Below are 25,913 nucleotides of genomic sequence, written 5' to 3' on the forward strand. Positions count from 1 at the left end.
CAAAAGCCGTTAGTGCCGCCTTTGAACGGTCCAGAACCGATTTAACATTTGGTTCTGTTTCATGTGTCGCTGCTGTTGGCAGAGCCATTTTATTGGTCTTGGCATTTTCCAAGGCACCAGAGATCATTTCAGCAGCACTCTCAGCCTCACTTGTTGTTCCTCTGAGTAAACTAGGCAACAATCGAGTCAGGGAGGTTCTAGGATGCTCCTGTATGGCAGCTTCAGTAGCGTGCTCTGCGCTTATGTTGACTGTCCTGGGAAGGCTCAGCACTCTCAAGCAAAGGAGGCTGGAGGGCCTTGTCAATCAGGATCATTCACAGACACATTTCCCTGTTTGCCTGGGCCCGTGTGGTAAGCTTTGAACAATGTGGGCACTTCTGTGGAACGTGCCCTTCTCCCAAGCACCGGATGCATTTAGAATGGCCAGCCGAGGCAGGCATTGCCTCGCGACAAGAGTCACACTCATTAAAACTGGCTGTGCCAGGCACAATTATCACAGTTCTTTCAAATGTAGATTGAATTACTTAAATAAAGGTAAGAAGTCCACTTGCTCCACAGGGATTGTCAACGAAGCTTAACCGGCTGTTGATTTAACAAGCAACTTAGAAATTTCAACTTTAAACTTTGAACCTTAAATTTTAAAGTTTATCTTAACTATTAACTATAAAAAGTCTCTATGTCAGGTAACAAACCCAAAGAGAGAAGACAGAAGAAGAAGAAGAAGAAGAAGAAGAGGAAGAACGGTCAAGCTGAGGAGAAGTTAGAAGCTCCGTCGGCAGTCTCTGGCGGTTGAGAGGAACTGGCTGAGACTGGACCATGCACATGATAGGAAATGTATGAAACCGCACTTTGGAGCCCGTGCATGCATGGTCTGGCTGAAAACAACGATCAAGATCTCCGAGCTGTGGCACCAGGACAAGCCTGACACCTAAGGTGGAGCACCCAGGGGGACACTTGAAGAAGAACATTTTCCTCTTCTAATCTATTAAAAATGAGGTGTGAGAAGGTGAAATCTAATAGTTCTAGATCTCAAAGGACAGGGTGACCAGGAACAATCAGCTCAATTCACTAACTGCAAATAATACTACCATTGTTTGGCAATCAGGGTTTTAAATGCAAAATATTTTGATAAACTTTCAGTTTTGTGTATTTGATTTGATTTGATTTGAAGTTTCACCCAATTAGAGCTTGTCACAAATTACAAGTAAAAAAATTGCACATCATGTAGGAAGAAGCGCATCATCCATCATTTTATAAGACAGTGAAAATTAAACATCTGAATAAATGTAAGTTAAGTTACATAACGGCATAAATAATGTATATATAGTGTCCTTTAGGAACCTGTACTAGGATCAAGGCTGAATAGTAACAGAGAGTAAGCCGTGCTAGTCTATACACTATCAAAACAAAAAGCAGTCAAGTAGCACTTTAAAGACAAGCAAAATAGTTTATTATGTGAGCTTTCTGTCCCACGAAAGCTCACCTAATAAACTATTTTGCTAGTCTTTAAAGTGCTACTTGACTGCTTTTTGTTTTGATAGGATCAAGGCTGTTACACATATTCATAAATCATCTGTACATAGAGGTAAACAGTGAGCTGGCAAAATTTGCAGATGCTACAGAATTACCCAAGATAATCAATGTAAGGATTTACCAAAGGACCTCACAAAACTGGGAGATTGGGCAACAAAATGGAAGATGAAATTCAATATTGCAGAATAATGAACTGTGGAAAACATAACCCCATTTAGCCACACTGAAAGATGGGGTCTAAAATAGCTGCTACGTCAAAAGAAAGAAATTGTGAAGTCATTGTGGATAGTCATTTGACATATGTGCTCAATGTGCAGAATCACTCAAAAAACTAAATGAATGTTAGGAACGGTCAGGAAAAGCATGCATAAGAAAATAGAAAATACTATTATACCTCTACACTAGCCCAAAACTTTGAAATGGCCATCAAATATCCATTTTGAAGTTTACTAATGAAGTGTTGAAATACATATTCAGCGCCTCATTAGCATGCTGGCAGCTGTGGCACTTTGAAATGGCCGCGGCTCGCCACTGTGCGGCTCATCCAGATGGAGCTCCTTTCTGAAAGGACTCCAGCAACTTCAAAATCCCCTTATTCCTAATGGCAGATAGGAATAAGGTGATTTCAAAGTTGGTGGGGTCCTTTTGAAAAGGAGCCCCATCTGGACGAGCCATGCGGCAGCGAGCCGTGGCAATTTCGAAGTGCTGCGGCTGCCAGCATGCTAATGAGGTGCTCAGTATGTATTTCATATTTGGGCTAGTGTAGACATAGCCAATATGAGCACATCTTGACTACTACATGCATTTTTGACTGCACCATCCCAGAAAAGACTCATTAGAAATGGAAAAGATCCAGCAAAGAGCAACAAAAACTACTAAGGGTATGGAACAATTTCCATACTGGGAGAGATCAGTAAGACATGATCCCTTTATTATAAAAGACAGAGGACTAAAATGGGATTAGACCACTATAAACTCATGAAAGACGTGGGGAAAGTGAATAAGGAAATATTATTTACCACTTCACGTAATTAGTGCAACCATATCTCCCTGTCCCAAATATGGGACAGGGAGATATGCAGGGGTAGGGGCAGCTCTTCCTGGATGCACCAAACCCTGGGAAACTGGCATCCCCCAGCTCAGCCATGGGGAACTGGCAGTCGCAGGCACTCCCCACCCAGAGCCCCGGGGAAGCAGCAGCTGTGGATGCTTCCAGCCCTGGAGCTCCGGGGAAATGGCAACCACAGACACTCCCGGCCCCAGAATCCTGGGGAAGCAGTGGCTGTGGGCGCTCCATTTCGGAGCTCTGGGAGAGTGGTGGCTGTGGGCACTTCCCACCTGGAGTCCCAGGAAAGTGACAGCCATGAGGGCTCTCATCCCCCACCCCCAGCCCCCAAGGGCCTAAATATGGGACAATTGGTCCCTTTAAAAAATAAGTCGGGATGCCTTTCTGGCATCCCAAATACAGGACTGTCCTGTCCAATAGGGAAGGGATAGTCACCCTACACAGAATACAAAAACCAGGTGTAATCCAGTAAAATGAATAGACAACTGGTTTAAAGAAACAAGAACACGGAATTACTTCTTCACACAACAACAATCCGTAGAACTCATTTCCAGGGATTGTTGTGAAGGCCAAAAGCATAACTGGATTCAAGACAGAATTAGATAACTTCCTGGAGGAAAAGATCACAAATGGCTATTTGACATGGTGGTCAGAGATGCAATACCATGGTCTAGGAGTCCCTAAGACTCTGACCACCAGATGCTGGGACTGGACATCGGGGCATGGATCACTTGGTAACTGCACTGTTGTGTTCATTCTTTCTGAAGCATCTTGCACTGGCTACTGCTGTAAGACAGGATGGGCTAGATGAACCATTGGTCTAGCCATGCTTATGTTAAGTTCAGTGTGGATGTACCAGCCATGGCCAGGATTTGACATCAAATGCAAAGAACCATTTTTTGTTCATTCCTATGGGATGCACAAGAGCAGACAAACATCCTATACTTTAGTTTGTTTCCATGGGTGCTCCATACTATTAAAAAAACCCACAACAGTGTCACAATATCTTATGCAACGTATTCAAATGTTTCTTTCAAAGACTACAGTACATAACATCATTAAAAATAAGTATTTCCCAGGACTTTACTGAGACTTATGGTCTTCTTGTTTACAAAATATATCCATGGCTTCTCATATAATAGGATTTGTATTTAAGTATCACTACGACAGCAAAGCAGCTGCAAAAACTACACAGAAAAATCAAAGAAAAAACAAATTTCTCGACCATACTGTTCCAATGACTCAGACCAGTGGATTCTCAGGAGCGAATTGTCAGACATTTCCCATATTCCAATAGTGAGAAGACTGATTTATGTAGGTGAATATGGGGGTCTACACATGCAAAATTGTGGGTGTAATTTTAGAGAATGTGTATAAAAATCTGCCCTTCACTTTCTCTTCAAGAGGTTTACACTTTCCAAGAGCTCATGAGGCTTCCACTAACATTTTAATTTTTTGTAAAACAAGAATTTAAATGTTTTGAAACCCTCAGTATATAGAAATTAGTGTAGAACAGAGAGTTCTCATACACTTCCTTTAAAGGCAGTGACAAGGAGTGGTGTGAGCTAGAGGTTATGTCTCAAACAACAGTGTGCCAAGAGGGTGGCAAGGGGAGTAAAATATTTCAAAGAGAAATTTTAGGATTGCTGTAACTTAAATATAGTAGTGAACTGCATAGTTCATATTTCCTCTACACATATATCAAACACAGTGGCAATGGCATAGTTTATATTTCTTGTATAAATGTATTAAATAGAACAGTGGTCAGCAGAGTTTTTCCACAAACCACTCTCTAAAACAAAACTAAGAGAAATGATTAAGGAAATCAAACTTTTTGAGCCAAACCTTTACTCCAGGTTTCTTGGCCCAAGACCAAGGAAACTTCATAGGAGACTAAAGTTACCTTCACCATAATTCATAATGCAAAAGAATCCTTGTTGGAGAAACCTATGAAACATGTTCTATGTGTTCTGATTCCAGGCTGAGGTTCTGCCAGCACTTCTTGTGGTTTCCTTCACAGCAGCCAATCCAAACTCAGAAAAGAAGGCTGAAGTACTGGTAACTCACCTTGGCAAGATTTGCTGTCTGAAGCTGGAGTAAAACCCATCTCACACTCACATCGATATTCACCAGGGACGTTTAGGCACTGTCCATTCTCACAGAGATTAATATTTTCTGCACATTCATCAATATCTGCAGATGAAGTAGGAATAAGACATTGTATTTCTATGATACATTTTATTATCTAAGTAGGATTCTGTTTCTCCCCATTCATCCTTCGAATAAATGCCATTAAACATTTGTTGATATAATGCAAAGCAGGTACATCATTCTACAACAAAATATAAAAGAATGTAGAAAAACAAAAGGTAACAACTATTACCAGTATCTTTTTACCCCTTGGGGGATTCATGTTTATTACTTACATGTTTATTAACAGATTTTATCATACGGTACCCAATTTTGATGTATGTTTCCCAGATCCATTGGTGTCAATTCTGACAAACAATAAGCTCTTTCAATATTTGGCATTTAAAATTTTATTGTTTTGCAAGCATCATGTAAATTTATAAGCTTTTCATATATGGGGATGTTGCTTCCATAATAAACAGAAAGAAGACAGTGTCTGTTCAGGATGGAAGTAAATCTGAGTCTACGTTTAGCTTAACTGAAAGGTGAGTTATGCAGTAACATTTCTACCCTTTACAGATTATTCTAGATGCATTTGTCCCCAAAAAATCACTGAACACACATCAACATGCACTGATACTTAAAAGAAAACAGGTGTGGCTGCAGGTCTTCTTTCTTAAAATAGAAATTAGAAGTCAACTATTAGCAAATTGCAAAGGAAAAAGCATGATATACTTTTCAGTTCTAACCTAATTTTGAAAAAAAACCCAAAAGCCTTTCATATAATGATCAAATAGATCCCAGACAGGCATACAGAAGGGAAAACAGTTGCTAACCTCTGCAGTCCCTGCTTCAGGGATCCTGTCAACAAGGACAGGATATGTAATGGGGAGATGGAGTTGTGTGTGCCCCTGGCTAGAGTGTTTACTGGAGACAGCAGCAAATACAGTAAACCCTCAACATGCGCAATTTTGAATTGCACTTAACTGGCATTAAAGTGAGTTAAGCAGAACTCAAAATCCCGCTCCACCAACCCTGGCTAGGCTCAACTCCCCTCCCCTGAGCCCCGCTCGTCACCTGCATACAGTTCTGGCTCACCATCACCCATGCCACCTGGCTCTGGCTCTGGCTCACCACCCCTCATGCACAGCTCCAGCTGAACCCCCCTGCCCTGGTTCCAACCCCCCATGCGCAGCCCCAATTCAAACCCTACTGAAGTGGTTCAACCCCCTTCCCCCAGCCCCAGTTCAACCCCCCCATGGCCTGGCTCACCACCCGAGCATGGCTCTGGCACACGACCCTAGCTCAACCCCCGTCCTGATTCAACTGCCCCACCACACACGGGGATTCAGCTCAGCTCCACCCCCCATCCCCCTGCAGCCCAAACCCACCCCAGGCTTAACTCCCCTGCCCCCCTCCCATGGCCTCAACCCACTACCAGGCTTAACCCTCCTCACTGGCCCCCCCAGCCCCAGGACTTACCTTGCAAAAGGAACTCCAGGTGCTCCTGCTGCTTCCCCAGCCACAGAATATGCATTCCGCTGGGGAAAAAAGCTGCCCCCCTCCACTTACGCAAAATTCAAGTTACGTGAGGGTGCGTGGGAACGGAACCCTCGCATAAATCGAGGCACTACAGTACACAGACTGATGGGAATGGGCAGGGAGGAGAAAGAGGAGGATAGGGTAGACAAGACTAGCCAATCAGACAGCTGCATATTTATTGTGAAGCTATGAGAGCCAGGAGTCTCCGACAACAAATTCTTTACATTATCTGGAGGGATCTTGACCTTCATCTTGTATGGCAGAGGCTCTTACAATCTTCTCCCCACCTTTGGGAGTCAGTTCTAATTTTGCAAAGCTTCTAAAAATGGAAACTATCAGTAGCCAAACTACCCTTCCCAGGTCTGTCTTACCAGAACAAGTGAATCCATCTCCAGTGAATCCCTCAGCACAGGAACAACGGTATGACCCAGGAGTGTTCACACACTGAGCATTCACACTACACTTGTGGGTTCCATTAGAACACTCATCAAGATCTGAACAGCAGAAGAAAACCAAGACATTAGAAAAGTAAAATTGTATATTTATAACAGGTAATAGTCTGCACTTGCAATTAACCTGGATCAGCTACACACAACAAAACCCACAACATTGTTTGTCCACCTGTACCAATGTACCTGTAGAAAAGATGTGGTTAATATAAAATTGTTTTAATCTCAAATTTTCCCTTACAGTAAAGTTTACATGCACAAATGAACTTGTTCAAAGCACAAAGTACTGCAATGTAAGTGACTCATAAAATAGATAACTTAAATATTAGTATTTTGTTAGAGAAAGTAGAATCAAATCAGTGCTTTAAATCTGGAGAATACTGCATAAACTCTATTAACCAAACACTACACCACACTACAGGTACCAACTGCTACTATTTACACTTACAAAGTCCTGGCAAGTAGCTGTGATTCAGTTAAAAACTGTGAGGAGAGAACTGCTGAGCAGGCTAGTAGCAGTAGAAAGAAACTAAGGGGAGTTAGTGTGGTACTGCCCTTATACAGGGAGGGACCTCAGAGAGGACCAGACTGCATATGCCACCTTAACGGTAACTATTGTAGAAATAAAAGTCCTTGGCTGTTGGTGTGGAGCACAGGACTGCAACAACTCAGAGAAGAACAATTCATTTTACTTTGAGATGCAATGAAATCTCAGACAATAATTGACATAAAAAAATCTTGTGGGAGAGGGGCTTCCCTTCTTGTTAGAAATGGCTTAACCACAGTGAGCGTTAGGGGTAGTTTTACAAAGGTAGCCAACTTAAGTCATGGATAATCACCTAGCAAGATTTACAAAAGCACCAAAGTACATGAAATTTAACAATGTGCCTGACTCACTAAAAAGTGTATCTCTAAATTAGAATTAGTGCCTTAGAGCAGGGGGCTGGACTGGATGGCTTTTTTAGGTCTCTTCCAGCTCTATTGTTCTATGAGTCTATCATCTGTACCCATGAAAGCCTAAAACCTTTATAAATCTGGCATGTAGTATTGTCTCACAGTACTAAGACTTGCCTTTTAAACAAATAATAAAATAAACTCCACCTACCCTTTTGCTCACCTTTTACTCACCTACACTTTTTCTACATTTTTTACCCATAAATCTCAAAAAGCTTTGCGAAAGAGGTCAGTACCATTATCCTCCTTTTACAGATAGGGAAAACTAATGCACAGAGAGGAGAAGTGACTTGCCCTTGGTCACCCAGCAGGCATTGTCATAGTCAGGAAAAAATGCTGAAATGGCTTTTAAGTGTACTTTCACTTATACAGACTGATCATTATGCATCATTGATACAGAATCTCAGAAAATACGTTGTTTCTTTCATTTGTTTTTAATGAATGAAACATTTTACAGTCCTTGACATTTACCTGTAAGCTTTGGAAAAAATATTTAATTAATTCTCCCCTCTGTAATTGATTGAATTTAGCTTAAAAATGTGGGACATGCATCAAAGGATGTCTACACTGAAGTATTCAATTTCTTTCCAATATCATAAGCCAACATAAGTATTTTGACTTGAATCATTTCATAGTAAGTTGTTTCAAGTACACAGCTAGACAGACAAGAGTTTGAGATGTAAGCAAACATTTTTCTTTGCAGAATTAAAAAGAAAAATTAAATATAAGAATCCTATTTCTCTATCTGCTCATAGATCTTTACATAAAAAGGCATAACATTATTTTTTCAATCAGTCAAGTAAGTCCACTGTAAAACTTTTCAGCCAAACAAATGTTTTAGTAATTACACACTTACCAATACATTTAATGCCATTTCCCATCCATCCCTCTCTGCAGCTGCATTTGAAGCTTCCTGGGACATTAACACATGAGGCATGCATGTCACAGTTGTGGGCACCAATCTCACACTCATCGACATCTAACAAAGCAAAACAAACTGATCAATAAAGTTCAATGCCAATGCCTCAGAAATACTGGACATTTTAGTTCTGCTTGCTTTTCCAAAACACTGCATATCAGTACTGCAACATTTAAAAATAAAATATTGCATGGTTATTTAAGTAGTACACAGAGCATTTTTTGTGCCCCCACAGGACAGTACGTCATACCTGCACCTTGGCAGCCCCAGCCAGGATCTCTGGCTGGGTGGCAAGGGGACCCCGGCAGCCCTGGAGCGGTGAGCCATCTGGGGCGCAGAGCCCTGCCAACAGCTCCACTCCTGAGGACCCAGTCGGGGACAAGGAATCCTGGCAGCCCCAGGAGGTGGGAGCCAGCCAGTGCATGTAGCTCTGCTGGCAGCTCCAGTCATGGGGACCCAGCTGGGGGAACCCCAGCAGCCCCAGGATTGGGAGCTGGCTGGGTCACTCCAGCCCCTGGGACCCAGCAGGGTAACCCTGGCAGCCTCAGGGGTTGGAGACAGCAGGGGAGTGGAGCCCCACTGGTAGCTCCATCCCCGAGGACCCAGCTGGGGTGCCAGTATGGAGTACTGTCCTGTACTGGCTCAAAAAAGGCGGTGGGGCAGCAGGAAGGGAATAGGCTGTGTACTGGCTCAATTTTTTTTTTTTTAAGTAAAAAAGCACTAGTAGTACATAGTCTATTTCTAAGTTGTTCTGTATCTGCAAATATATATTAAAACAAGGTTTGTTACTTCCTAGACTCTCAGGTTTGTTATTTAATATTCATATAATCTTATACAAATGTTATTTGTTTGTATGTGTTTAAAATGTGACCAACAGAACTCTGAGCCTACATGCAAATCTTATAAATAAAAAGATTAACCCAGGTTTTTTACAATTACACAAAAAATTTCTACAAGCCAAATTATAGAAGAAAAACCCGTTAGTTTATTGGACGTGGGCAATGGCTGTGCCATATAGAAAAAAATATTTATTGCACTCCACTAGAAGAAAATAATACGAATATATGTAAAATGGATCCTCCACTGAAGATCTGAGATTGTGTGTTCCTCTTTTTAGACTCAAAAAATAGATAAACAGGAGAAAAGCAATTTTTCAAAAAGAGAAATAGTTCAACTATAACTAATTTGCATATTTGAGCAGCGCTGAATGCTTAGTTTTATGTACACAATAATACTGTCAGTCTGGCCATGTTACAATAAAATGAAACACTGCAAAAACTAAAAACAAGTAAGTGAAGGGGCAAACTGAAATTTCTGCTCGATAGAATAACTCAGGGAAACCCTCCTCTTCTGTGATCAGAACTTTGCTTCCATTTAATAACCACTGTCAACTCTCCTAAAAAGTGCAGTTTTGGAAATATTCAGTTGCCTCCTATGCAGCTACAGATGGCCCCATTTACAGTAGAAAGGATGATGTTTAGCTGCAGAAAAATTAAGGGTAAAATAGGTGCATGCCATGGAAGCCTCCTGTACAGCAACATGTAGTGAATAGAATAAGAGTTATTAGGCTGAAATATCATCCACCCAGCAGTGTAGAAAAGTTGCTGCCCTGTGTTGGGGGAGATGTTTTTTTTCCATTTCTGCATTTGTAGAGCATTACCCTGTTTGACTTCAACACAGTACAGCTGCTAAGGTGTTTCCTCAGACTGCATCTGGTTTCAGTTTCTCTCCTTTATCTTCTTTTCTTCCCTCCCCTATCTCTTTCCTTTTACCTTGTTCTTGCTAGTTAGATTTACTTTTTCTCTCTAAAGCTAATGTATGTGTGTTATATATATCAGAGAAATCCATTCAAAATCTGCCCACTGTGACAAAGACTAAAATTTTGAAGATGAAATATACCAACTATAATGCAGGACACAAATGCTGTACCTGTGCATCCAGTGGTCCCCTTCTTGACCGAATATCCTAATTGACAGTGGCAAATGAAGGATCCCTTAGTGTTCTCACACTCCCCAAAGATACAGATGTTGGAATTCAAGTCACATTCATTCACATCTGCAGATGTACACAGCTTAATTATTACTTGACTATTACAACCATACAATAGAGCAAACAATTTTTGGGAAACATTTTTACCCTTCATGTGAATTTAATGAAAGTCAGAAGTAATCAATAATTCTATTAATAGTAGCAGAGAGGTAGCTATGTTAGTTTGTACTCCAACAAAATAAAGTAGCAGAAATCATCACCAAATAAATCATTTTGTTAGTCTTTAAAGTGCTACACTTTGGATGCTTTATAATATTTCTACTGGTAAAATAGTCAAGGTTTACTTTAGACTTAATAGATATTGCTAGTCTTCAACATTACTATGTTTAAACCATTCCTTACTTAATTTCTGCAATTCTCTAAACAGGTAGGAATAATGCTCTTGTGCAATTACGCTAACATTTCCAAAATGGATAACAGAATTCAGAACTGAACAAAAACTGATTCTTGCAAAAATGATGACGTTAAACCAATTTAAAAACATTCAGACATAATCATCACATTGTAACGCTGCTACTAAGACTTTCTTTCAGATAACATTTTCATTAACAAATGCAGCCCTAAGTCTAGTCTTGAAATATCTGCAAACTGACTTCAATTTTTACAGATTTGCTAATAATTTAAAAGGTTGATGAATGACATAGCTAAGCATATATTGTTGGCCTCAGAGTGTCACTAGAAAAAATAAAACTAAAATAGCAATTGAAACATAAGTAAAATTCTAAATGGAGGTATTTACCCCTGATTAAAGTTTGGATTATAACTGCGAGGGTTGGCAAATCTCCTGTTAGGACAAGCATTAAAATCAGGTAAGTGGCAAACTACCAAATGAGAAAATTCATGAGGATGACATCACCATGATCCATATAACTATAATATTCAGTAATGGCAGGGGAGATGGGGCCCAGGAACCTTCCAAATATATTGCTCAATGGTTTCTTGTCTCCTTTTAAATCAAATGATAACACCAGGCTATGACAAGAAGGGAATTACTATGGTGAGAACGTAAAGGTATTGATGATGTTTTCTCTCTTTTGGTTTTGAAAGAAATAAAATAAGGATAAAATTATAACAGAAACATTCAGAATAGCCACTGGTGAATCAGCAATAAGTTTAGAGCACACATAAGCTATGGGTTTAGATACTACTGTGTGGTGAATCATAACTGTAGGTTATGAATTACAACTTTAATAGGATTGTAAGACTATAGTATGAGCCAAAACATTAACTAACTCAGAACCCATCCAAATTGTAAGCTTGTAAGTAGTGCACTCATGACACAATTCTATTCTGACAACCATTTCACATCGGTGTTTTCATTGGAGAAACTCACTGTTGTAGGATCAAAATCACAATTGATTAACTCTGTCACTCATGCTGCTATGACGTAAATAGAAAATATTACATACATTTCTACAGATCAAATCATTGGTGCTTTGTTGCAGACAGTAACAGGCTACACAAAAGAAACCGTAACAACTTTGCAAGTTTCTTAATAACAATGAATAGTCCTGAGGCACCTTACAGACTAACAGATATTCTGGAGCATAAGCTTTTGTGGGTAAAGACACATTGCATCTGATGAAGTGGATCTTTGCCCATGAAAGCTCATGCTTCAAAATATTTGTTAGTCTATAAGGTGCCATAGGACTTCTCATTATTTTTGCAGACACAGACTAGCACAGCTACCCCTCTGATAAAGTTTCTTAATGAAGATGATGCTTTTAACAAAAACCAAAACCCAGACTCAAGCCGTGTCTACACGTGCACGCTACTTCGAAGTAGCGGCACTAACTTCGAAATAGCGCCCATCACGGCTACACGTGTTGGGCGCTATTTCGATGTTGACGTCGAAGCCGCTAACCCCATGAGGGGATGGGAATAGCGCCCTACTTCGACGTTCAACGTCGAAGTAGGGACAGTGTAGTCGTTGTGCGTCCCACAACTTCGAAATAGCGGGGTCCGCCATGGCGGCCATCAGCTGAGGGGTTGAGAGACGCTGTCCCTCCAGCCCCTGCGGGGCTCTATGGTCATCGTGTGCAGCAGCCCTTAGCCCAGGGCTTCTGGCTGCTGCTGCTGCAGCTGGGGATCCATGCTGCATGCACAGGGTCTGCAACCAGTTGTCGGCTCTGTGGATCTTGTGTTGTTTAGTGCAACTGTGTCTGGAAGGGGCCCTTTAAGGGAGCAGCTTGCTGTTGAGTCCGCCCTGTGACCCTGTCTGCAGCTGTGCCTGGCACCCTTATTTCGATGTGTGCTACTTTGGTGTCTAAACGTTCCCTCGCAGCGCCTATTTCGATGTGGTGCTGCGCAACGTCGATGTTGAACATCGATGTTGCCAGCCCTGGAGGACGTGTAGATGTTATTCATCGAAATAGGCTACTTCGATGTAGGCTTCACGTGTAGACGTAGCCTCATAGTCCACTGCAGCACAACATTCTAATCTGAGGTTGTTTCCAGGGGAGAAGAATGGAAGATAAAGTTATTTTCATAAGCACTAATATAACTAGCAATATGAGAGAGGGAATTGCTCAAGAGACCAACCCTGTCTTTTGTTTGGGTTGTGAAAACACTGACCAGCTCAGTGGAACTGTAGTGCAGTCAAGAACCCAAAACGATTTTAACATCTCAACAAGACAAAGGCATAAAAAAGAAAAATAACAGTTTATTGGTTCTGAAGTTAAGGGAGGAGGAGTCACTTGCTGTTCAAAGACATCTCTTTATACTACTTTTCATCTATTTTGCTCTCTGGGAAGGCTAGCATACATCTAAAATGAAGGCTATTGAGACTCTGCATATCAAAACATGCCATCATAATCTTCCTTATTGTTATAATTCTACCAAGGTGAAGAAATAAATCCAAAGTATTTCATTTGATTTCTTCAAATAAATCATTGCCAGCTTTCTTTTTTGTCATTTCAAATTGAAAACAATAGATAATCATTCCTTACTGGTAGGAAAAAGAGAAATATAAATAAAAGAGAAAACATGGTCATTAAGATATAAAAGTGCTGGTAACACAGTATAAATACCCAGGTAGCTTGAACCAAGGGTATCTGGCCCTTGGAGATGGCAGCGGTGTCATTTTTAAAAGGCGTTTGGGTGTCTCTAAACTGTACGCAGCTCTTTAAGGAGCCATTTGTGGCCCCCACCTCTGCAGCCTGACTCCTCCTCCGGCTCCCATAGGCTACGTCTACACGTGCACCCAACTTCGAAATAGCTTATTTCGATGTTGCAACATCGAAATAGGCTATTTCGATGAATAACGTCTACACGTCCTCCAGGGCCAGCAACGTCGATGTTCAACTTCGACGTTGCTCAGCCCAACATCGAAATAGGCACAGCGAGGGAACGTCTACACGGCAAAGTAGCACACATCGAAATAAGGGAGCCAGGCACAGCTGCAGACAGGGTCACGGGGCGGACTCAACAGCAAGCCGCTCCCTTAAAGGGCCCCTCCCAGACACACTTTCATTAAACAGTGCAAGATACACAGAGCCAACAACTAGTTGCAGACCCTGTATATGCAGCACGGACCCCCAGCTGCAGCAGCAGCAGCCAGAAGCCCTGGGCTAAGGGCTGCTGCCCACGGTGACCACAGAGCCCCGCAAGGGCTGGAGAGAGAGTATCTCTCAACCCCCCAGCTGATGGCCGCCATGGAGGACCCCGCTATTTCGATGTTGCGGGACGCGGATCGTCTACACGTCCCTACTTCGATGTTGAACGTCGAAGTAGGGCGCTATTCCCATCCGCTCATGGGGTTAGCGACTTCGACGTCTCGCCGCCTAACGTCGATTTCAACTTCGAAATAGCGCCCAACACGTGTAGACGTGACGGGCGCTATTTCGAAGTTACTGCCGCTACTTCGAAGTAGCGTGCACGTGTAGACGCAGCCATACAGTGCAGCAGGGGCAGAGATGCTATAGAGGTACATGTGCTGGAGCTGCATTTGGCTCTTTGAGCTGAGCTGCTCTGCACACAAGTCTCTCCCCAGCACTCGGAGAGAGAAGTACATGGCAGCGGCGATGGTGGCAGTGGCAGCAGCGGCTCTGTTGAGCTGCTAGCATTGGATTACATGGGAAACAAGGGTGTCTGGCTCGATGAGGGGGGGATTGCGTTAAAGCAAGAGGACTGGGGGTGCCCAGCTCTGGGGGAGGGGGAATTGGGTTAATAAGGGGGCATGGGGCTGTGTCACTCTGGGGGAGAAAGGGTTAGGTTAAAGAGGGAAACTGGGGGTGCCCAGCTGTGGAGGCGAGGACTGGGTTAAAGCAGAGGGGCTGGGTGCTTGGCTCTGGAGGTGAGGTGGGAGGACTGGGTTGAAGCGGCAAGCTCTGTCTGGCTCTGGAGGAGGGGAGAAGGAATTGGGGATTTTGTGTGTTTGAAAATTGTGGGTAGTGGGGGGTACATACAATTTTTTTTAAAAAGGGGTACTTTATTTAAAATGGTTGAGAAACACTGGAGTCGAACTCAATTTAATTGGTTTAATGGCTGGCAGGAGAGATCTGGCTGTTAAACCAATAAAATTGAGTCCTATTCTTTCAGTGTCATAGCGTGCTGGGAGCTGAACCTGTCACGATGTTTGTGGGGGGAGTAGTAAGGCTGTGGGGAGCAGTGGTGAAGAGGAGATGGCCCAGTGAAGACACACTGGGGGGCGGCAGCACACAGAGCTCCTGGGTAAATTAATCCTGTTTTTTTTTGGCGGCGGGGGGGGCGCATTTTGGGGCTATTTTGTGTTTGGCCCCTGGAACATGTAAAAATTTGCAATGCGGCCCCTGATGAAAAATGGTTGGACACCCCTAGCTTAAATGGATTGGATTAGCTAGCGAAAACAGCATTCATTACAAAATACACCATGGTTGCTTAGTGTAAGTTTTAGTAGCTCAGTTCGTGGGATATGCAGGCAACCTTTATTCTGGCATTGCTTAACCTTTTTGGTGCACCCTTAAATCTTAACAGGTTTTCTGTACGTAAGTTGTCAGTATATGTATTCCCTTCCCCACAACCTCCCCAGATTAAAATAAAAAAAAACAAAAGGAAGAAACTGTTAAAATAGAGTAAAATTAGAGATTATATATACGCCAGTAATTTAAAGTAATGAAAGGCATAAATTTAAAACTTACAGGGATGATCTAATTATCCCAAATCAAGCATTACAGACCCAGAAACTTCAGAGTTAAGCTTACACTTTCAAGAAATTGAAATCTGTTGCATTACGGGAAGGAAGAGTTAAGACATCAAAAAGTCTTATTTCTACCCAGTAATGATTCCATGCTGTTATACTTAGCTGATCAGTAAAGCATTTTAGCGTTAATGGACCCAAAGTAGATGAAACTCACTTTAAAAGACTTTTTAAAATATTATCTCTTCAGAGGAAAGCAATTAAGGTTTCTTATATACTATATATTTTTGTTTTCTTATGCTATTTGTTTTTTTTCTTACAAAATTTGATTCTGCTTGCATTGATTCATCAAGAAACACGCACAACAACGTAACTGCTAAGATATAACGTGTTACTTACCAATACAGGTTTTCATGTCCATAGAAGCCATGAAGCCATCATAACAAAGACAGCGATATTCTCCTGGAATATTAGTACACTGTCCACCATCACAGATCTCTGGGTTGTTTTCACACTCATCAATATCTGGAACAAAAGCAGACCATAGTCTCATACATACTGATAAGGATCTCCTAAAATATGTTTTATTTTGCAGCAGGATAGGATACTAGGATCTTTTAAAACGAAGAATCACAAAGATACTACAATGTTATTTTATCACCTCACTTACCTGCACATGTTCTCACGTCTGGCATGAGAGCATAGCCATCACTGCAGCTACATTCATAGCTGCCCTCTGAGTTGGTGCAATGCGTGTCACAGCCCCCATTCATGATCATACATTCATCAATATCTGAAAAAATAATATTTGGATTACATTACTTGCTAACTCTGCTTTCATAAGTAGAAGTTATCTTTTCTCATATTATTTGGCAAAGGAATAATTTTCAACAATGAGCTCATTTTGAATGTCTATTTTCATTTTACACCATTTACACTATTTTTTTAACCCTCCCAGCTTCATGACTCATTTTTACCTATGGAAGTAAGTGGCAGCGTTTAGGCATCATTTTTGTTGGTATTTGCTGATTTTCTCGCTCTAAGAGCCAAAAGCATACAGATGAGAACTTGAAAGGAAACTAAATAGAAGAAGACACTATGGAGAAAAAAAATCCTGAGAATCTAAGACTGATATATGGAAGCACTGAACTATAGCACAAATCTGCATGAAACTCCTCACAATTAGATAACACGAATTCCTCAGTTCCGAGGCATGTCTGTACGCCTGAGTTATAGCTGCTGCCTTCTGCTCTTTGGGCTGTTTGGTCCCCTTTAGATGTAGCGGGATCATGGCTTTCAGTCTCACTCGTCCTGCTTGTAGATAACACTGGCAAGGATCGAGTAGGAGATACTCTTTTTCTTAAGTCCTGAGGAAGCCAAGGAAGCCGCTTTGTGCTTCTGAGGCAATGACGAGCCCTCAGGGGGTGTCAGTTCAGATGTCACAGGCTGAAGAGCCTTATCGAACAGAATCATCTTTAGCCTCATCTCTCTGTCTTTTCTGACCCTTGCAGTAAGCTTGAAGCAGTGGGGGCATTTTTGAGGCAAATGGCCTCCCCCAGGCAGCAGATACATTTGCTGTGGCCGTCAGAGGCTGGCGTGGCCTCGCGGCATGACTCACGTTTCTTAAACCCTGCCGCAGGCATTTCCTGTCTTTTCCTCGCTTTCGTTTTTTAATTTTTGTTTCATTAGTTTTTTCTTAAACAAAGAACAACAGTACTTAACAGTGTTTAACGATAATAAACAGTACTTAACAGGTGACAAGAATGATCTCTAAGTATCTTAAGTAAATCTTAGCTTGTTATGTAAATTCTCCTAGCTCTCCCTTCATCTGAATCTTCCTCCTTCTCTCCCCCCGCCACCTTTTTTTAACTATATACAGTAAAAAGTTTTAAAAACGTTGAAAAGGTGAAAAGACAAGTATTACAAACGAATTGGATTTATCTTTCAGATGTGCATTGGAGCGCAAGTGAAGTCCATCTGCAGCCGCGGGTCGTCTGGTTGCAGAGGTTTGGACCCGAGCATGCATGTGAACAAAAGCACACAAAAGGCCCAGCGCACTCCTGCATATGCGTGATCCGACTAACTATGGCTTGAACATCTCCAAACTGTGGCGCCAGGGCACAACCAACACCTGAAGTGGATACCCATGGAGACTACTCCAAGAAGAATCAGAGTTATAAAACAACGCATTAAAAAAAAAAGTTCATGTGCCATAAGAAGGAAATAAAAAGGGCCAAACCATATTGACCCCTTTCTGTTTTTGATCCGGGTTTAAAACTGAGCGCCACCATCAGGACTTTAGCTAAATCCCTGGAGATTTGATAAGGTTAGTATCATAGGAACGATTTTTCCTCACACCATTTGTAGGTGTTTTGCAGCATGGTAACAAACCTCCTTTCCCCTGTATCTAAATTTAAATTACCTGCTCTTTTCAGAGCTCTTAAGGTAGGGAAGGTCCCAACAGATGCTGTATTGGATAGTGACAAAAGCTGGCTCCGACTGGTTTTAACAGGAATTTAAATGTAAAGAGAGATGGCTAAACCTACGAAGGTGGAGACATACAATACTTGCCAGTGCAGCCTTGTCTGTCTGGAGTAGCCTGGTAACCAGGGTTACAGGAACACTGATATGTCCCAATCATGTTCACACACTTGCCATTTCTGCAGAGATTATCACTCAATGAGCATTCATTTATATCTGAAAAAAGAATTGTTCAGATCAACTGTTGTTCAAAAGGCCAGTTCTGCAGTGGCTGCTGGAATGTAAGAGCCACTGTGGAAAAACAGACAAACTATATTATCCATGGAAGTGACCACAGAACAAAACAATAATGTACTCTACATACATGGAGAGAGGAGAGCTGCATTTCATAAAGGATCCAACTTTTGTTGTTATATAAAACAGCTTACTCTGTGCTTATGTGTGTTGTAATTGACAGATGCCAGTTTCTTTTATAATTTCCCACACTTCAATCTCATGAAGTGCCGAACACCTCCTGCAAGGTACCATGAGCCCTCAATTCCCACAGAGAGCAGTGGCTGCTGAGTGTAGTGGGGACCTTTCAGAGTCAGGTCCTGTGGTTTCAATTTGAAGGAATTCAGAAACAAGGAAGACTATCAATGTGGAAATATTCCTAGAGATGTATTCTCATTAGTTGCAAGCAGCTTTTATGCCGCAGACACATGCTCAGGTAACAAACTCACCCACACAATTCTCACGTGATGGTGACAGCTCATGTCCCAAGGGACAGTCACATTGAAAGCTGCCTTCTGTGTTCACACAAGTGCCACCTCTGCACAGGAGAGGGTTACGTTCACATTCATCTATGTCTGAAAGGAAATATGACAAGCATTTAAGGAACAGTTAGTGAGCGGGAAAAAGAGAAAAGCAATTGTCAACATCAGGAGATAATTTAAACTCCGAGTCTGCGTCTACACTATGAGATAAAATTGAATTTCAAGGAGTTAGCTTGATATTAAAATGTGACTGTCTTCACACTTAATACCATTAACTCGATTTATTGAGCCATAATACCGGTTACAAAATATCGATATAACGGGACAGGTAGAGCATCAAATTCAACTTTAAGATCTAGGCTATTATGTAAGCACCATGTCCTTAATTCAAATTTATTAGCCTCCAGAAGTGTCCCATATGTATTGCACGAAGCTATGTGGTGACCCTCCAAGTATGGTTGCTTCATTGTGCACTGCTCTCAGGTATGCAGGAAGAAGGTCAAAGTAAGCCCACAAAGTTTTGATTGAATTTGAACTGGAATTTAGCAGCCCAGCCCTGAAAATATAAAGGGCGTCCATTATGAAAAAAATTCCCTTTCCCCATCACATTGCACCGCATCAGTAGCAATTTTCAGTAGCCCTGTACTGCAATCATGAGCACTCAGGGTAGTGATCTGACTAGCACTTCTCAGGCTCACGAGGGAGCCCTAGCTTGGACCCACCAGGAAATTCTTGATATTACTGCCATTTGGGGAGACCAACTGGTGGCAAAGAGACTTCAGGTGGCCAAGAGAAATATGAGATGGCTGCCCAAGGTTACTCCCCCGATTCTATGCAGTGCCGGGTAAAGGTTAAAGAACTACAGCAGGTCTACCAAAAAGTCCAGGAAGCCAGCCAGCGGTCAGGGCAGCTCCACGTGTTGGAGTTGAAAGTTTTCTTCTCTTTTAAACTTTGAATTTTAAACTTAACAAGGTAGCAATGTAAAGTAACATATTAACACGTAACACATTGATTTTACTGATTAAGTTCTTTAATTGAATATTAAGTTCTTTAATTGAATTTATTGATTAAGTTCTTTAATTGTGTTAGAATTTAGTGAGTTTAGTAAGTAAGTAAGAGAAAGTTTGGTATTGTGCCCATGTTAATGAGATTACAAGATGTTGAAGGCTGAGGCCTTAATTGTTTGATTTACAATGCCTTTTACTCTGCTTTTCTCTGAGAGTCCTTGTAAGAACTGTTTGTGTGTGAAAGTGGTATGTCTGTGTTGAGATAAAAGTGTGAAGGTTATACCCAGAGCCAGGTGGCCAAGGAAGGAGGGGCGAAATGTGGGTCTGTCTGGAAGACAGACTCCATGGCATCAGAGAAGGAACATTAGTGCATACCCCTGTCAAGAAGTGATTTGATTGGCAGATTGGCAACTCTAAAGCATGGAGCAGGCACCCCTAGGGATAACTGATTACAGGACGAGCCTTTCAGAGACGTTTATTGATTACAGAATGACCCTTTTGCAGATGTTATGAGAACGACTGGTATCAAAAGAAAACATACCAGTCACAGACTGACACAGCAAACCTCAACGGAGGAAAGGATTATGAAAGCAGGGTGCTTTGCCATGGGACTTTGGGTTCATCTTGCCACCAACTCCAGGAGAGAACTGGATCATGACTGACAAGGCCCTGCTACCCCTTGTGATCAGTATAGCTGGCCACTAGATTGATCCAGGCCCTGGATTGGTAACGATAACATTGTTTGGCAGGACTCTCTCTCTCTCTCTGTGTGTGTGTGTGTGTGAAAAGCATATGCTACTGTTATATTCTCAATAAATGCAGCGTACTGCCTTTTCCCCTATAAAAGATATCGTGTGCTTCATTTAAACATAACAAACGGACCTGCTGCTATTATCATCAGCTCCACATGCTTATGGGGAGCAACCCCACAATGACATCTGGACTGAATTATGAAACTTGTGGAGGCCCTGGTATGGAGTTCGGGGTAAACCCAGAGGAAGAGGGCAGTGCAGAGGAGGAAAGGAGCAACGAGCAGTGGAGAGAGGGAAAAGTTGTTCCAGACAGCCCAGAGCTCTTCACGATCAGCCTGGAACTGGTCCGCTCCTTGCCAGGCCCCTCCACGGTGGTCATCTCCATGCCAATCCCAGAGCCCCCTGGAGCAAGCTGTTTGGATGAGTATTTATTCTACATGCTAGAAGCGGGTTGTGGGTGGGTATAGCTATAGCGTTGCATATCGGTACAGGTTTTCTAGCTGTGGTTCTGTGCCCCTCAGAACAGTGTGTTAATGTTTCTTGGGATGGAGTGCTTCTCCTTTCTGGTGATCTCCTCAAAGGCATCATCCAGGCACTTTTTATCTTTTTCACGAGGTTGCTGGGCAGGCATGACTTGTTGGGGCTTCCACAGTAGCACACCTTGCCAAGCCAGGCAACCAGATAGTGATCTGGTGTCATGGCATCATCATCATCATCAACTGTGGGCTCAGCACCCGTTGGTGTCTGATGCCTCTCTCACTATTTCCTTCCATCTTTCCCTGTCCAGTGCAGAGTGGCTTAGTTTCCGTACACTAGCTCTGCACCAATCTACTATATCATCTATCCATTCTCTGTGGGGTCTGCTTGTCCTATTCTAACTGTTCATTATGCCGAATACTAGGGTCTTGATTTTTCATTTGTCATTCATTCTGCAAATATGCCCGAACAGTTGTAGCTTCCGTTTTATAACCTTCTGCAGCACATTCTCTTTCAGCTGTATCTTCCTATATAATTCCTCATTGGTGACCTTCTGCATCCATCCTATTCTCAGAATCTTTCTATAACAACTCCTTTTGAATGCCAATATTCTTCTTTTCAAATCTTTCGTTATCACCCATGTCTCACATCCCTACAACATGCTGCTGAATACACACATTTTCAAGATGCTCAGCTTCATTCTTAAGCTAATTGTTTTGCTTTTCCAGATCTTATCCCTCGTCTTCACTCACTCTTGCCTTCACTATTCTAGTCACAATTTCCTTCTTACAGTCTAGATCATACATTATGTTGCTCCCCAGATACATGAATTTCTCTACATTTTCTAGTTCAATACCATCAACACTGATCTCCCTTCTGATTTCCGTATCTCCAAATACCATTGTTTTTGTTTTATTGATATTCGTAATCAGGCCGTACTGCTTCCCTTCTTCATTTAACACCTGAACCATTTTCGCTAGCTTCTCCTCATCTTCCTCAATGATTAAGTACATCATCCATGAACCTCAAGTTGTTAATTCTTTTCCCATGCAAAGATACCCTTCTACCTCTTCCTTGATCTTGTCCATCGCTCTCTCCAGATGTGCGATGAAGATACTTGGCTATATTGGATCTCCTTGTCTAGTACCTCTACTTGTTTTAAACCAACTTCTCAACTACCTGCATGTTCTCACCGCTGCCTCCGCATTATTGCTGATAACCTTCAACAACTGTATCAGTCTGCTATCCACTCCATACAACTCCAACATCCCCCAAGTAACTTTCTGATCTATACTGTCAAATGCCTTTTGAAAATCAATGACGCAAGCACATACGTTTTTGTTCTTTCATCGAGCTTTCTCCACTATCAGTCTTAGTGCTAATATCTGCTGTATGGTACTTCTATCTTTTCTGAACCCCACTTGCTCGTCTGCTATATGTTGTTCTATCTGTGATCTTAATCTCTCAGTCAGTATCATCATCAGCACCTTACCTAGATGACTCGTTAGGGCAATCTTTCTGTAGTTCTTTCGCTCCAATGTACTTCCTTTCTTGGGTATCGTCACTAGCACAGATTTGTCCATTCCTTAGGTGCCTTCCCTTCTTTCCATGCTATATTACATAGTCCGTGTATTTCCTGAATCATGCTCTCTCTGCAGTATTTGATCATCTCTCCCATGATCTTATCATTTCCAGGGCTCTTGTTGTTCTTTAGTTGTTTCACTGCTTTTTCTACTTCCTCCTTTGAAACATCGGTCTCACTCTCAATGCTCAGGGGAGATATCCCTTTCAATTCTTCAGTCAGTCTCTCTGAGACACTCGGGTCCAACTGTGCTTTGTATAGATTGGTGCAATCTCTGATCCATCGCTGAAAAATCTTTTCCCTGTTTATGAGCACTTCTTCGTTCTCATCTTTGATCGCCATCTGCTTTGGTTGCCATTTCCTATTAATATTCCTAATTGTCTTATATACCCTCCCTGGTCTTACATTTGCCATAATTACTCTCTATATCTTCACATTGCTCCTCTAACCATTTATATTTATCCTTATCCTTTCTAGCTGCTTTCCTTACCTCATTGCATTTTATCCTATGTTGCTGTTCTGCAATCTCAGAAACATCTCTTCTAATCTTTAACGCTCTCTTCTCTTGAGCCAACTTCAGTGTCTCCTAGGTAATCCACATCTTATTGATCTTTTCTTCTTCTGGAACAGTCTGCTCAATTGCCTCTTCCATAGCGATGGCTATCCCTCGAACTCTCTTGTCTAGGTCTTTCTCTGTGGCGATATTCTTAATCTTCTCTTTGAGCACTGTTCCGTATGCATTCCCTATTTCTTCCTGACACAGCCTCATTACTTCTCTTCTTTTCTTAAACTGTGTCTTACATTTTCTTTTGAGTTTTATTTTGATGTTTGCGATCACTAGATTGTGGTCTGAGTCTATATCCACTCCTTGGAAAGTTTGGCACTGCTGTACTGATGTTATCCATCTTCTTATCAAAATCATATCTATCATGTTCTTGGACTTCTCGTCATTCGATCACCACGTCCACTTCGTACAGTCCTTTTGTTGGAATCTCGTGTTGCAGATGAATATCTCATGCTCTGTAGCAAACTCTAGTAGTTTCTCACCTTGTTTGTTTCTTTCTCCATACCCAAACCATGACTCTCTTCCAACCTTCGTTATCTGTTCCAACCTTTGCATTCCAATCTTCTCCGATGATCAACACCTCTTTCTTTGGTATCTCCCCCACCATCTTTGTCAAGTCTTTATAAAATAGCTCAATCTCTTCCTCCATACTGTCCAACATGGGTGCATACACCTGAATGACTGAGATGTTGAACAGTTTTGCTTCAAATTGCATAACCATCATTCTTGCACTCACGGGTTTGTATCCTAATAATACTCTTCTAGCTGTTTTGCTAAGAAGGAATCCAACTCCTGCTTCATGCTTCTTTTTGTTTCCTGACCAAATGACTTCACAACCGCATATCTCTTCTGATGCTGTCCAACGCATGTCTGCCTGTCCAAGTATATCACATTGGTATCTCTCTATCTCCTTACAAAGTAGCTCTAATTTTCCAGTTGCCCACAGTGTTCGGATGTTCCGTGTTCCAATGGATAGCATATGTGTTAGCTGTAATTTTCTTTTGGTAGCCAACTTATCGACCCAATCCTGATCGCTCCATTGGTATCGCAGACCTAGTTTATCTGGGTGATGTCTGAGGCCAGCATCTTTTAACATTTAGTAGTACTGGCATCAGATTTCATTCATATTGTTGTTTGACAGTCAGCGCATCGACACACATCTGACCAACCCTCCTCCTTCATCCAGGCGTGGGACTGACATGGAGCTTGCAGTGGATTCATGGCGGAGTTGGTGTCATGGTGCCACACAGCATTTGAGCCAGTTTTCCAGGCTTTTGGTCATACAGTAGGAGTTGCAGTTCTTTGCCCATATCTGTTACTTTTAGGACGGTGACGTCTTTGGCAACCTGAAGATGCATGGGAATTTGCATCTTTTTTTTTTTTAAACATGTTTCCTACCGCTTTACATTTCCCTGCAGCAGCCAGTGCGTGCCCCATTCCCCACCCCAAAACATGGTTTGCAGCCTCTGCAGGGCTTCCCCCACATGTCCCTTTCCTACCAGCATTTCTTTGCATTTTTGGACTCCCCCACACCCTGTGGCTGCTGGGCTCTTCTGTGCTTTTCCCATCCCATGTTCCTTTCCCCCACCATTTCTTTTCCAGCATTTCTTTGCATTTTCCAGGACTTCCCTGTGCCCTGTGGCTGCTGGGCTCTTCTGGGTGTTTCCTCTACCATGTCCCTTTCCAAGTATCATTTGTTTTCGGTTTTCAGAAATTCCCCGTGCCCCGCAGGGGATTCCTCTGCTGTGCTTTTCCCCTCCCATGTCCCTTTACATCCAGCCTTTCTTTGGATTATTTTTTTTTCTTTACATTATTTTTATTGTACTTCAAACTCCTCCCGACCCCCACAAGGAACCATCCATTTTTTACTGCCACAGGACACACAGCCAGGACACATGGCAGCTTCCCCTGTTTTGCAGACCTCCCCTCCCCACCAAAAGAGCACAACTGCTTATAGCTTACCATGTCCACCAAGCAACGTGCTGGGTAAGTGATGGCAAGTGATGTATTGTGAAATGCACGCTTACTGTCCCATCCTTAATAACCCATGAGTCCTTCAAAAGTATATTTCACGTTAGTACACAGAACAACCCATTTATTTCACTTTAAAGCACATTATGTGAATTTTATCTTAAGTTTGACCTTCATTTTCCAGACCCAGAGCCCAGCATTCCAGAGAAAAACCAAAGATGCAGGAAATGTAAACAAGGTCTGATCCTCCAGCATACGGAAAAGACTGAGGCAGAGCATGCAAAACTGACAAAGGATGCTGCTCAGTGGCATCACAGTAAAGCTGAGTGGTGTCATATTCAAGTACAGTTTAACGAGAGAATGCTCCATCTCCAGCACCACCATTCTGCACCTGCTGAATTTCTTAATTAAAGTTTTCCTTGCTGGGGTCCAGGGCTCCTTTGTAGGGTTTCATTAGGCAGGGAAGCAGGGTTGCCCAATATAACAATGGGCATTTCCACATCACCAATCTTGATTTTCCAACCAGGGAAAAAGGTCCCACCCAGGAGCTTTTGGTACAGTCCTG

The 25,913-nt window shown here is 42.1% G+C and overlaps 1 protein-coding gene across 1 annotated transcript in view; it reads right to left on the reverse strand.

Moving 5' to 3' along the window:
- The window catches only part of FBN2 (fibrillin 2), a 314,667-nt gene that overhangs the window by 105,167 nt on the left and 183,587 nt on the right, over window positions 1-25,913 (reverse strand). Inside the window, exons 27-34 of the mRNA XM_074995040.1 lie at window positions 18,962-19,087; window positions 18,330-18,455; window positions 16,429-16,551; window positions 16,158-16,283; window positions 10,523-10,648; window positions 8,531-8,653; window positions 6,643-6,765; window positions 4,667-4,792 (exon numbers count right to left, since the gene is read on the reverse strand). Of these exons, the coding sequence (XP_074851141.1) occupies window positions 4,667-4,792; window positions 6,643-6,765; window positions 8,531-8,653; window positions 10,523-10,648; window positions 16,158-16,283; window positions 16,429-16,551; window positions 18,330-18,455; window positions 18,962-19,087 (999 nt within the window). The remainder of the gene's footprint in view (window positions 1-4,666; window positions 4,793-6,642; window positions 6,766-8,530; window positions 8,654-10,522; window positions 10,649-16,157; window positions 16,284-16,428; window positions 16,552-18,329; window positions 18,456-18,961; window positions 19,088-25,913) is intronic.

The sequence above is a fragment of the Carettochelys insculpta genome, chromosome 5 (assembly GCF_033958435.1).
Source record: "Carettochelys insculpta isolate YL-2023 chromosome 5, ASM3395843v1, whole genome shotgun sequence".
Classification (NCBI taxonomy): Eukaryota; Metazoa; Chordata; order Testudines; family Carettochelyidae; genus Carettochelys; species Carettochelys insculpta.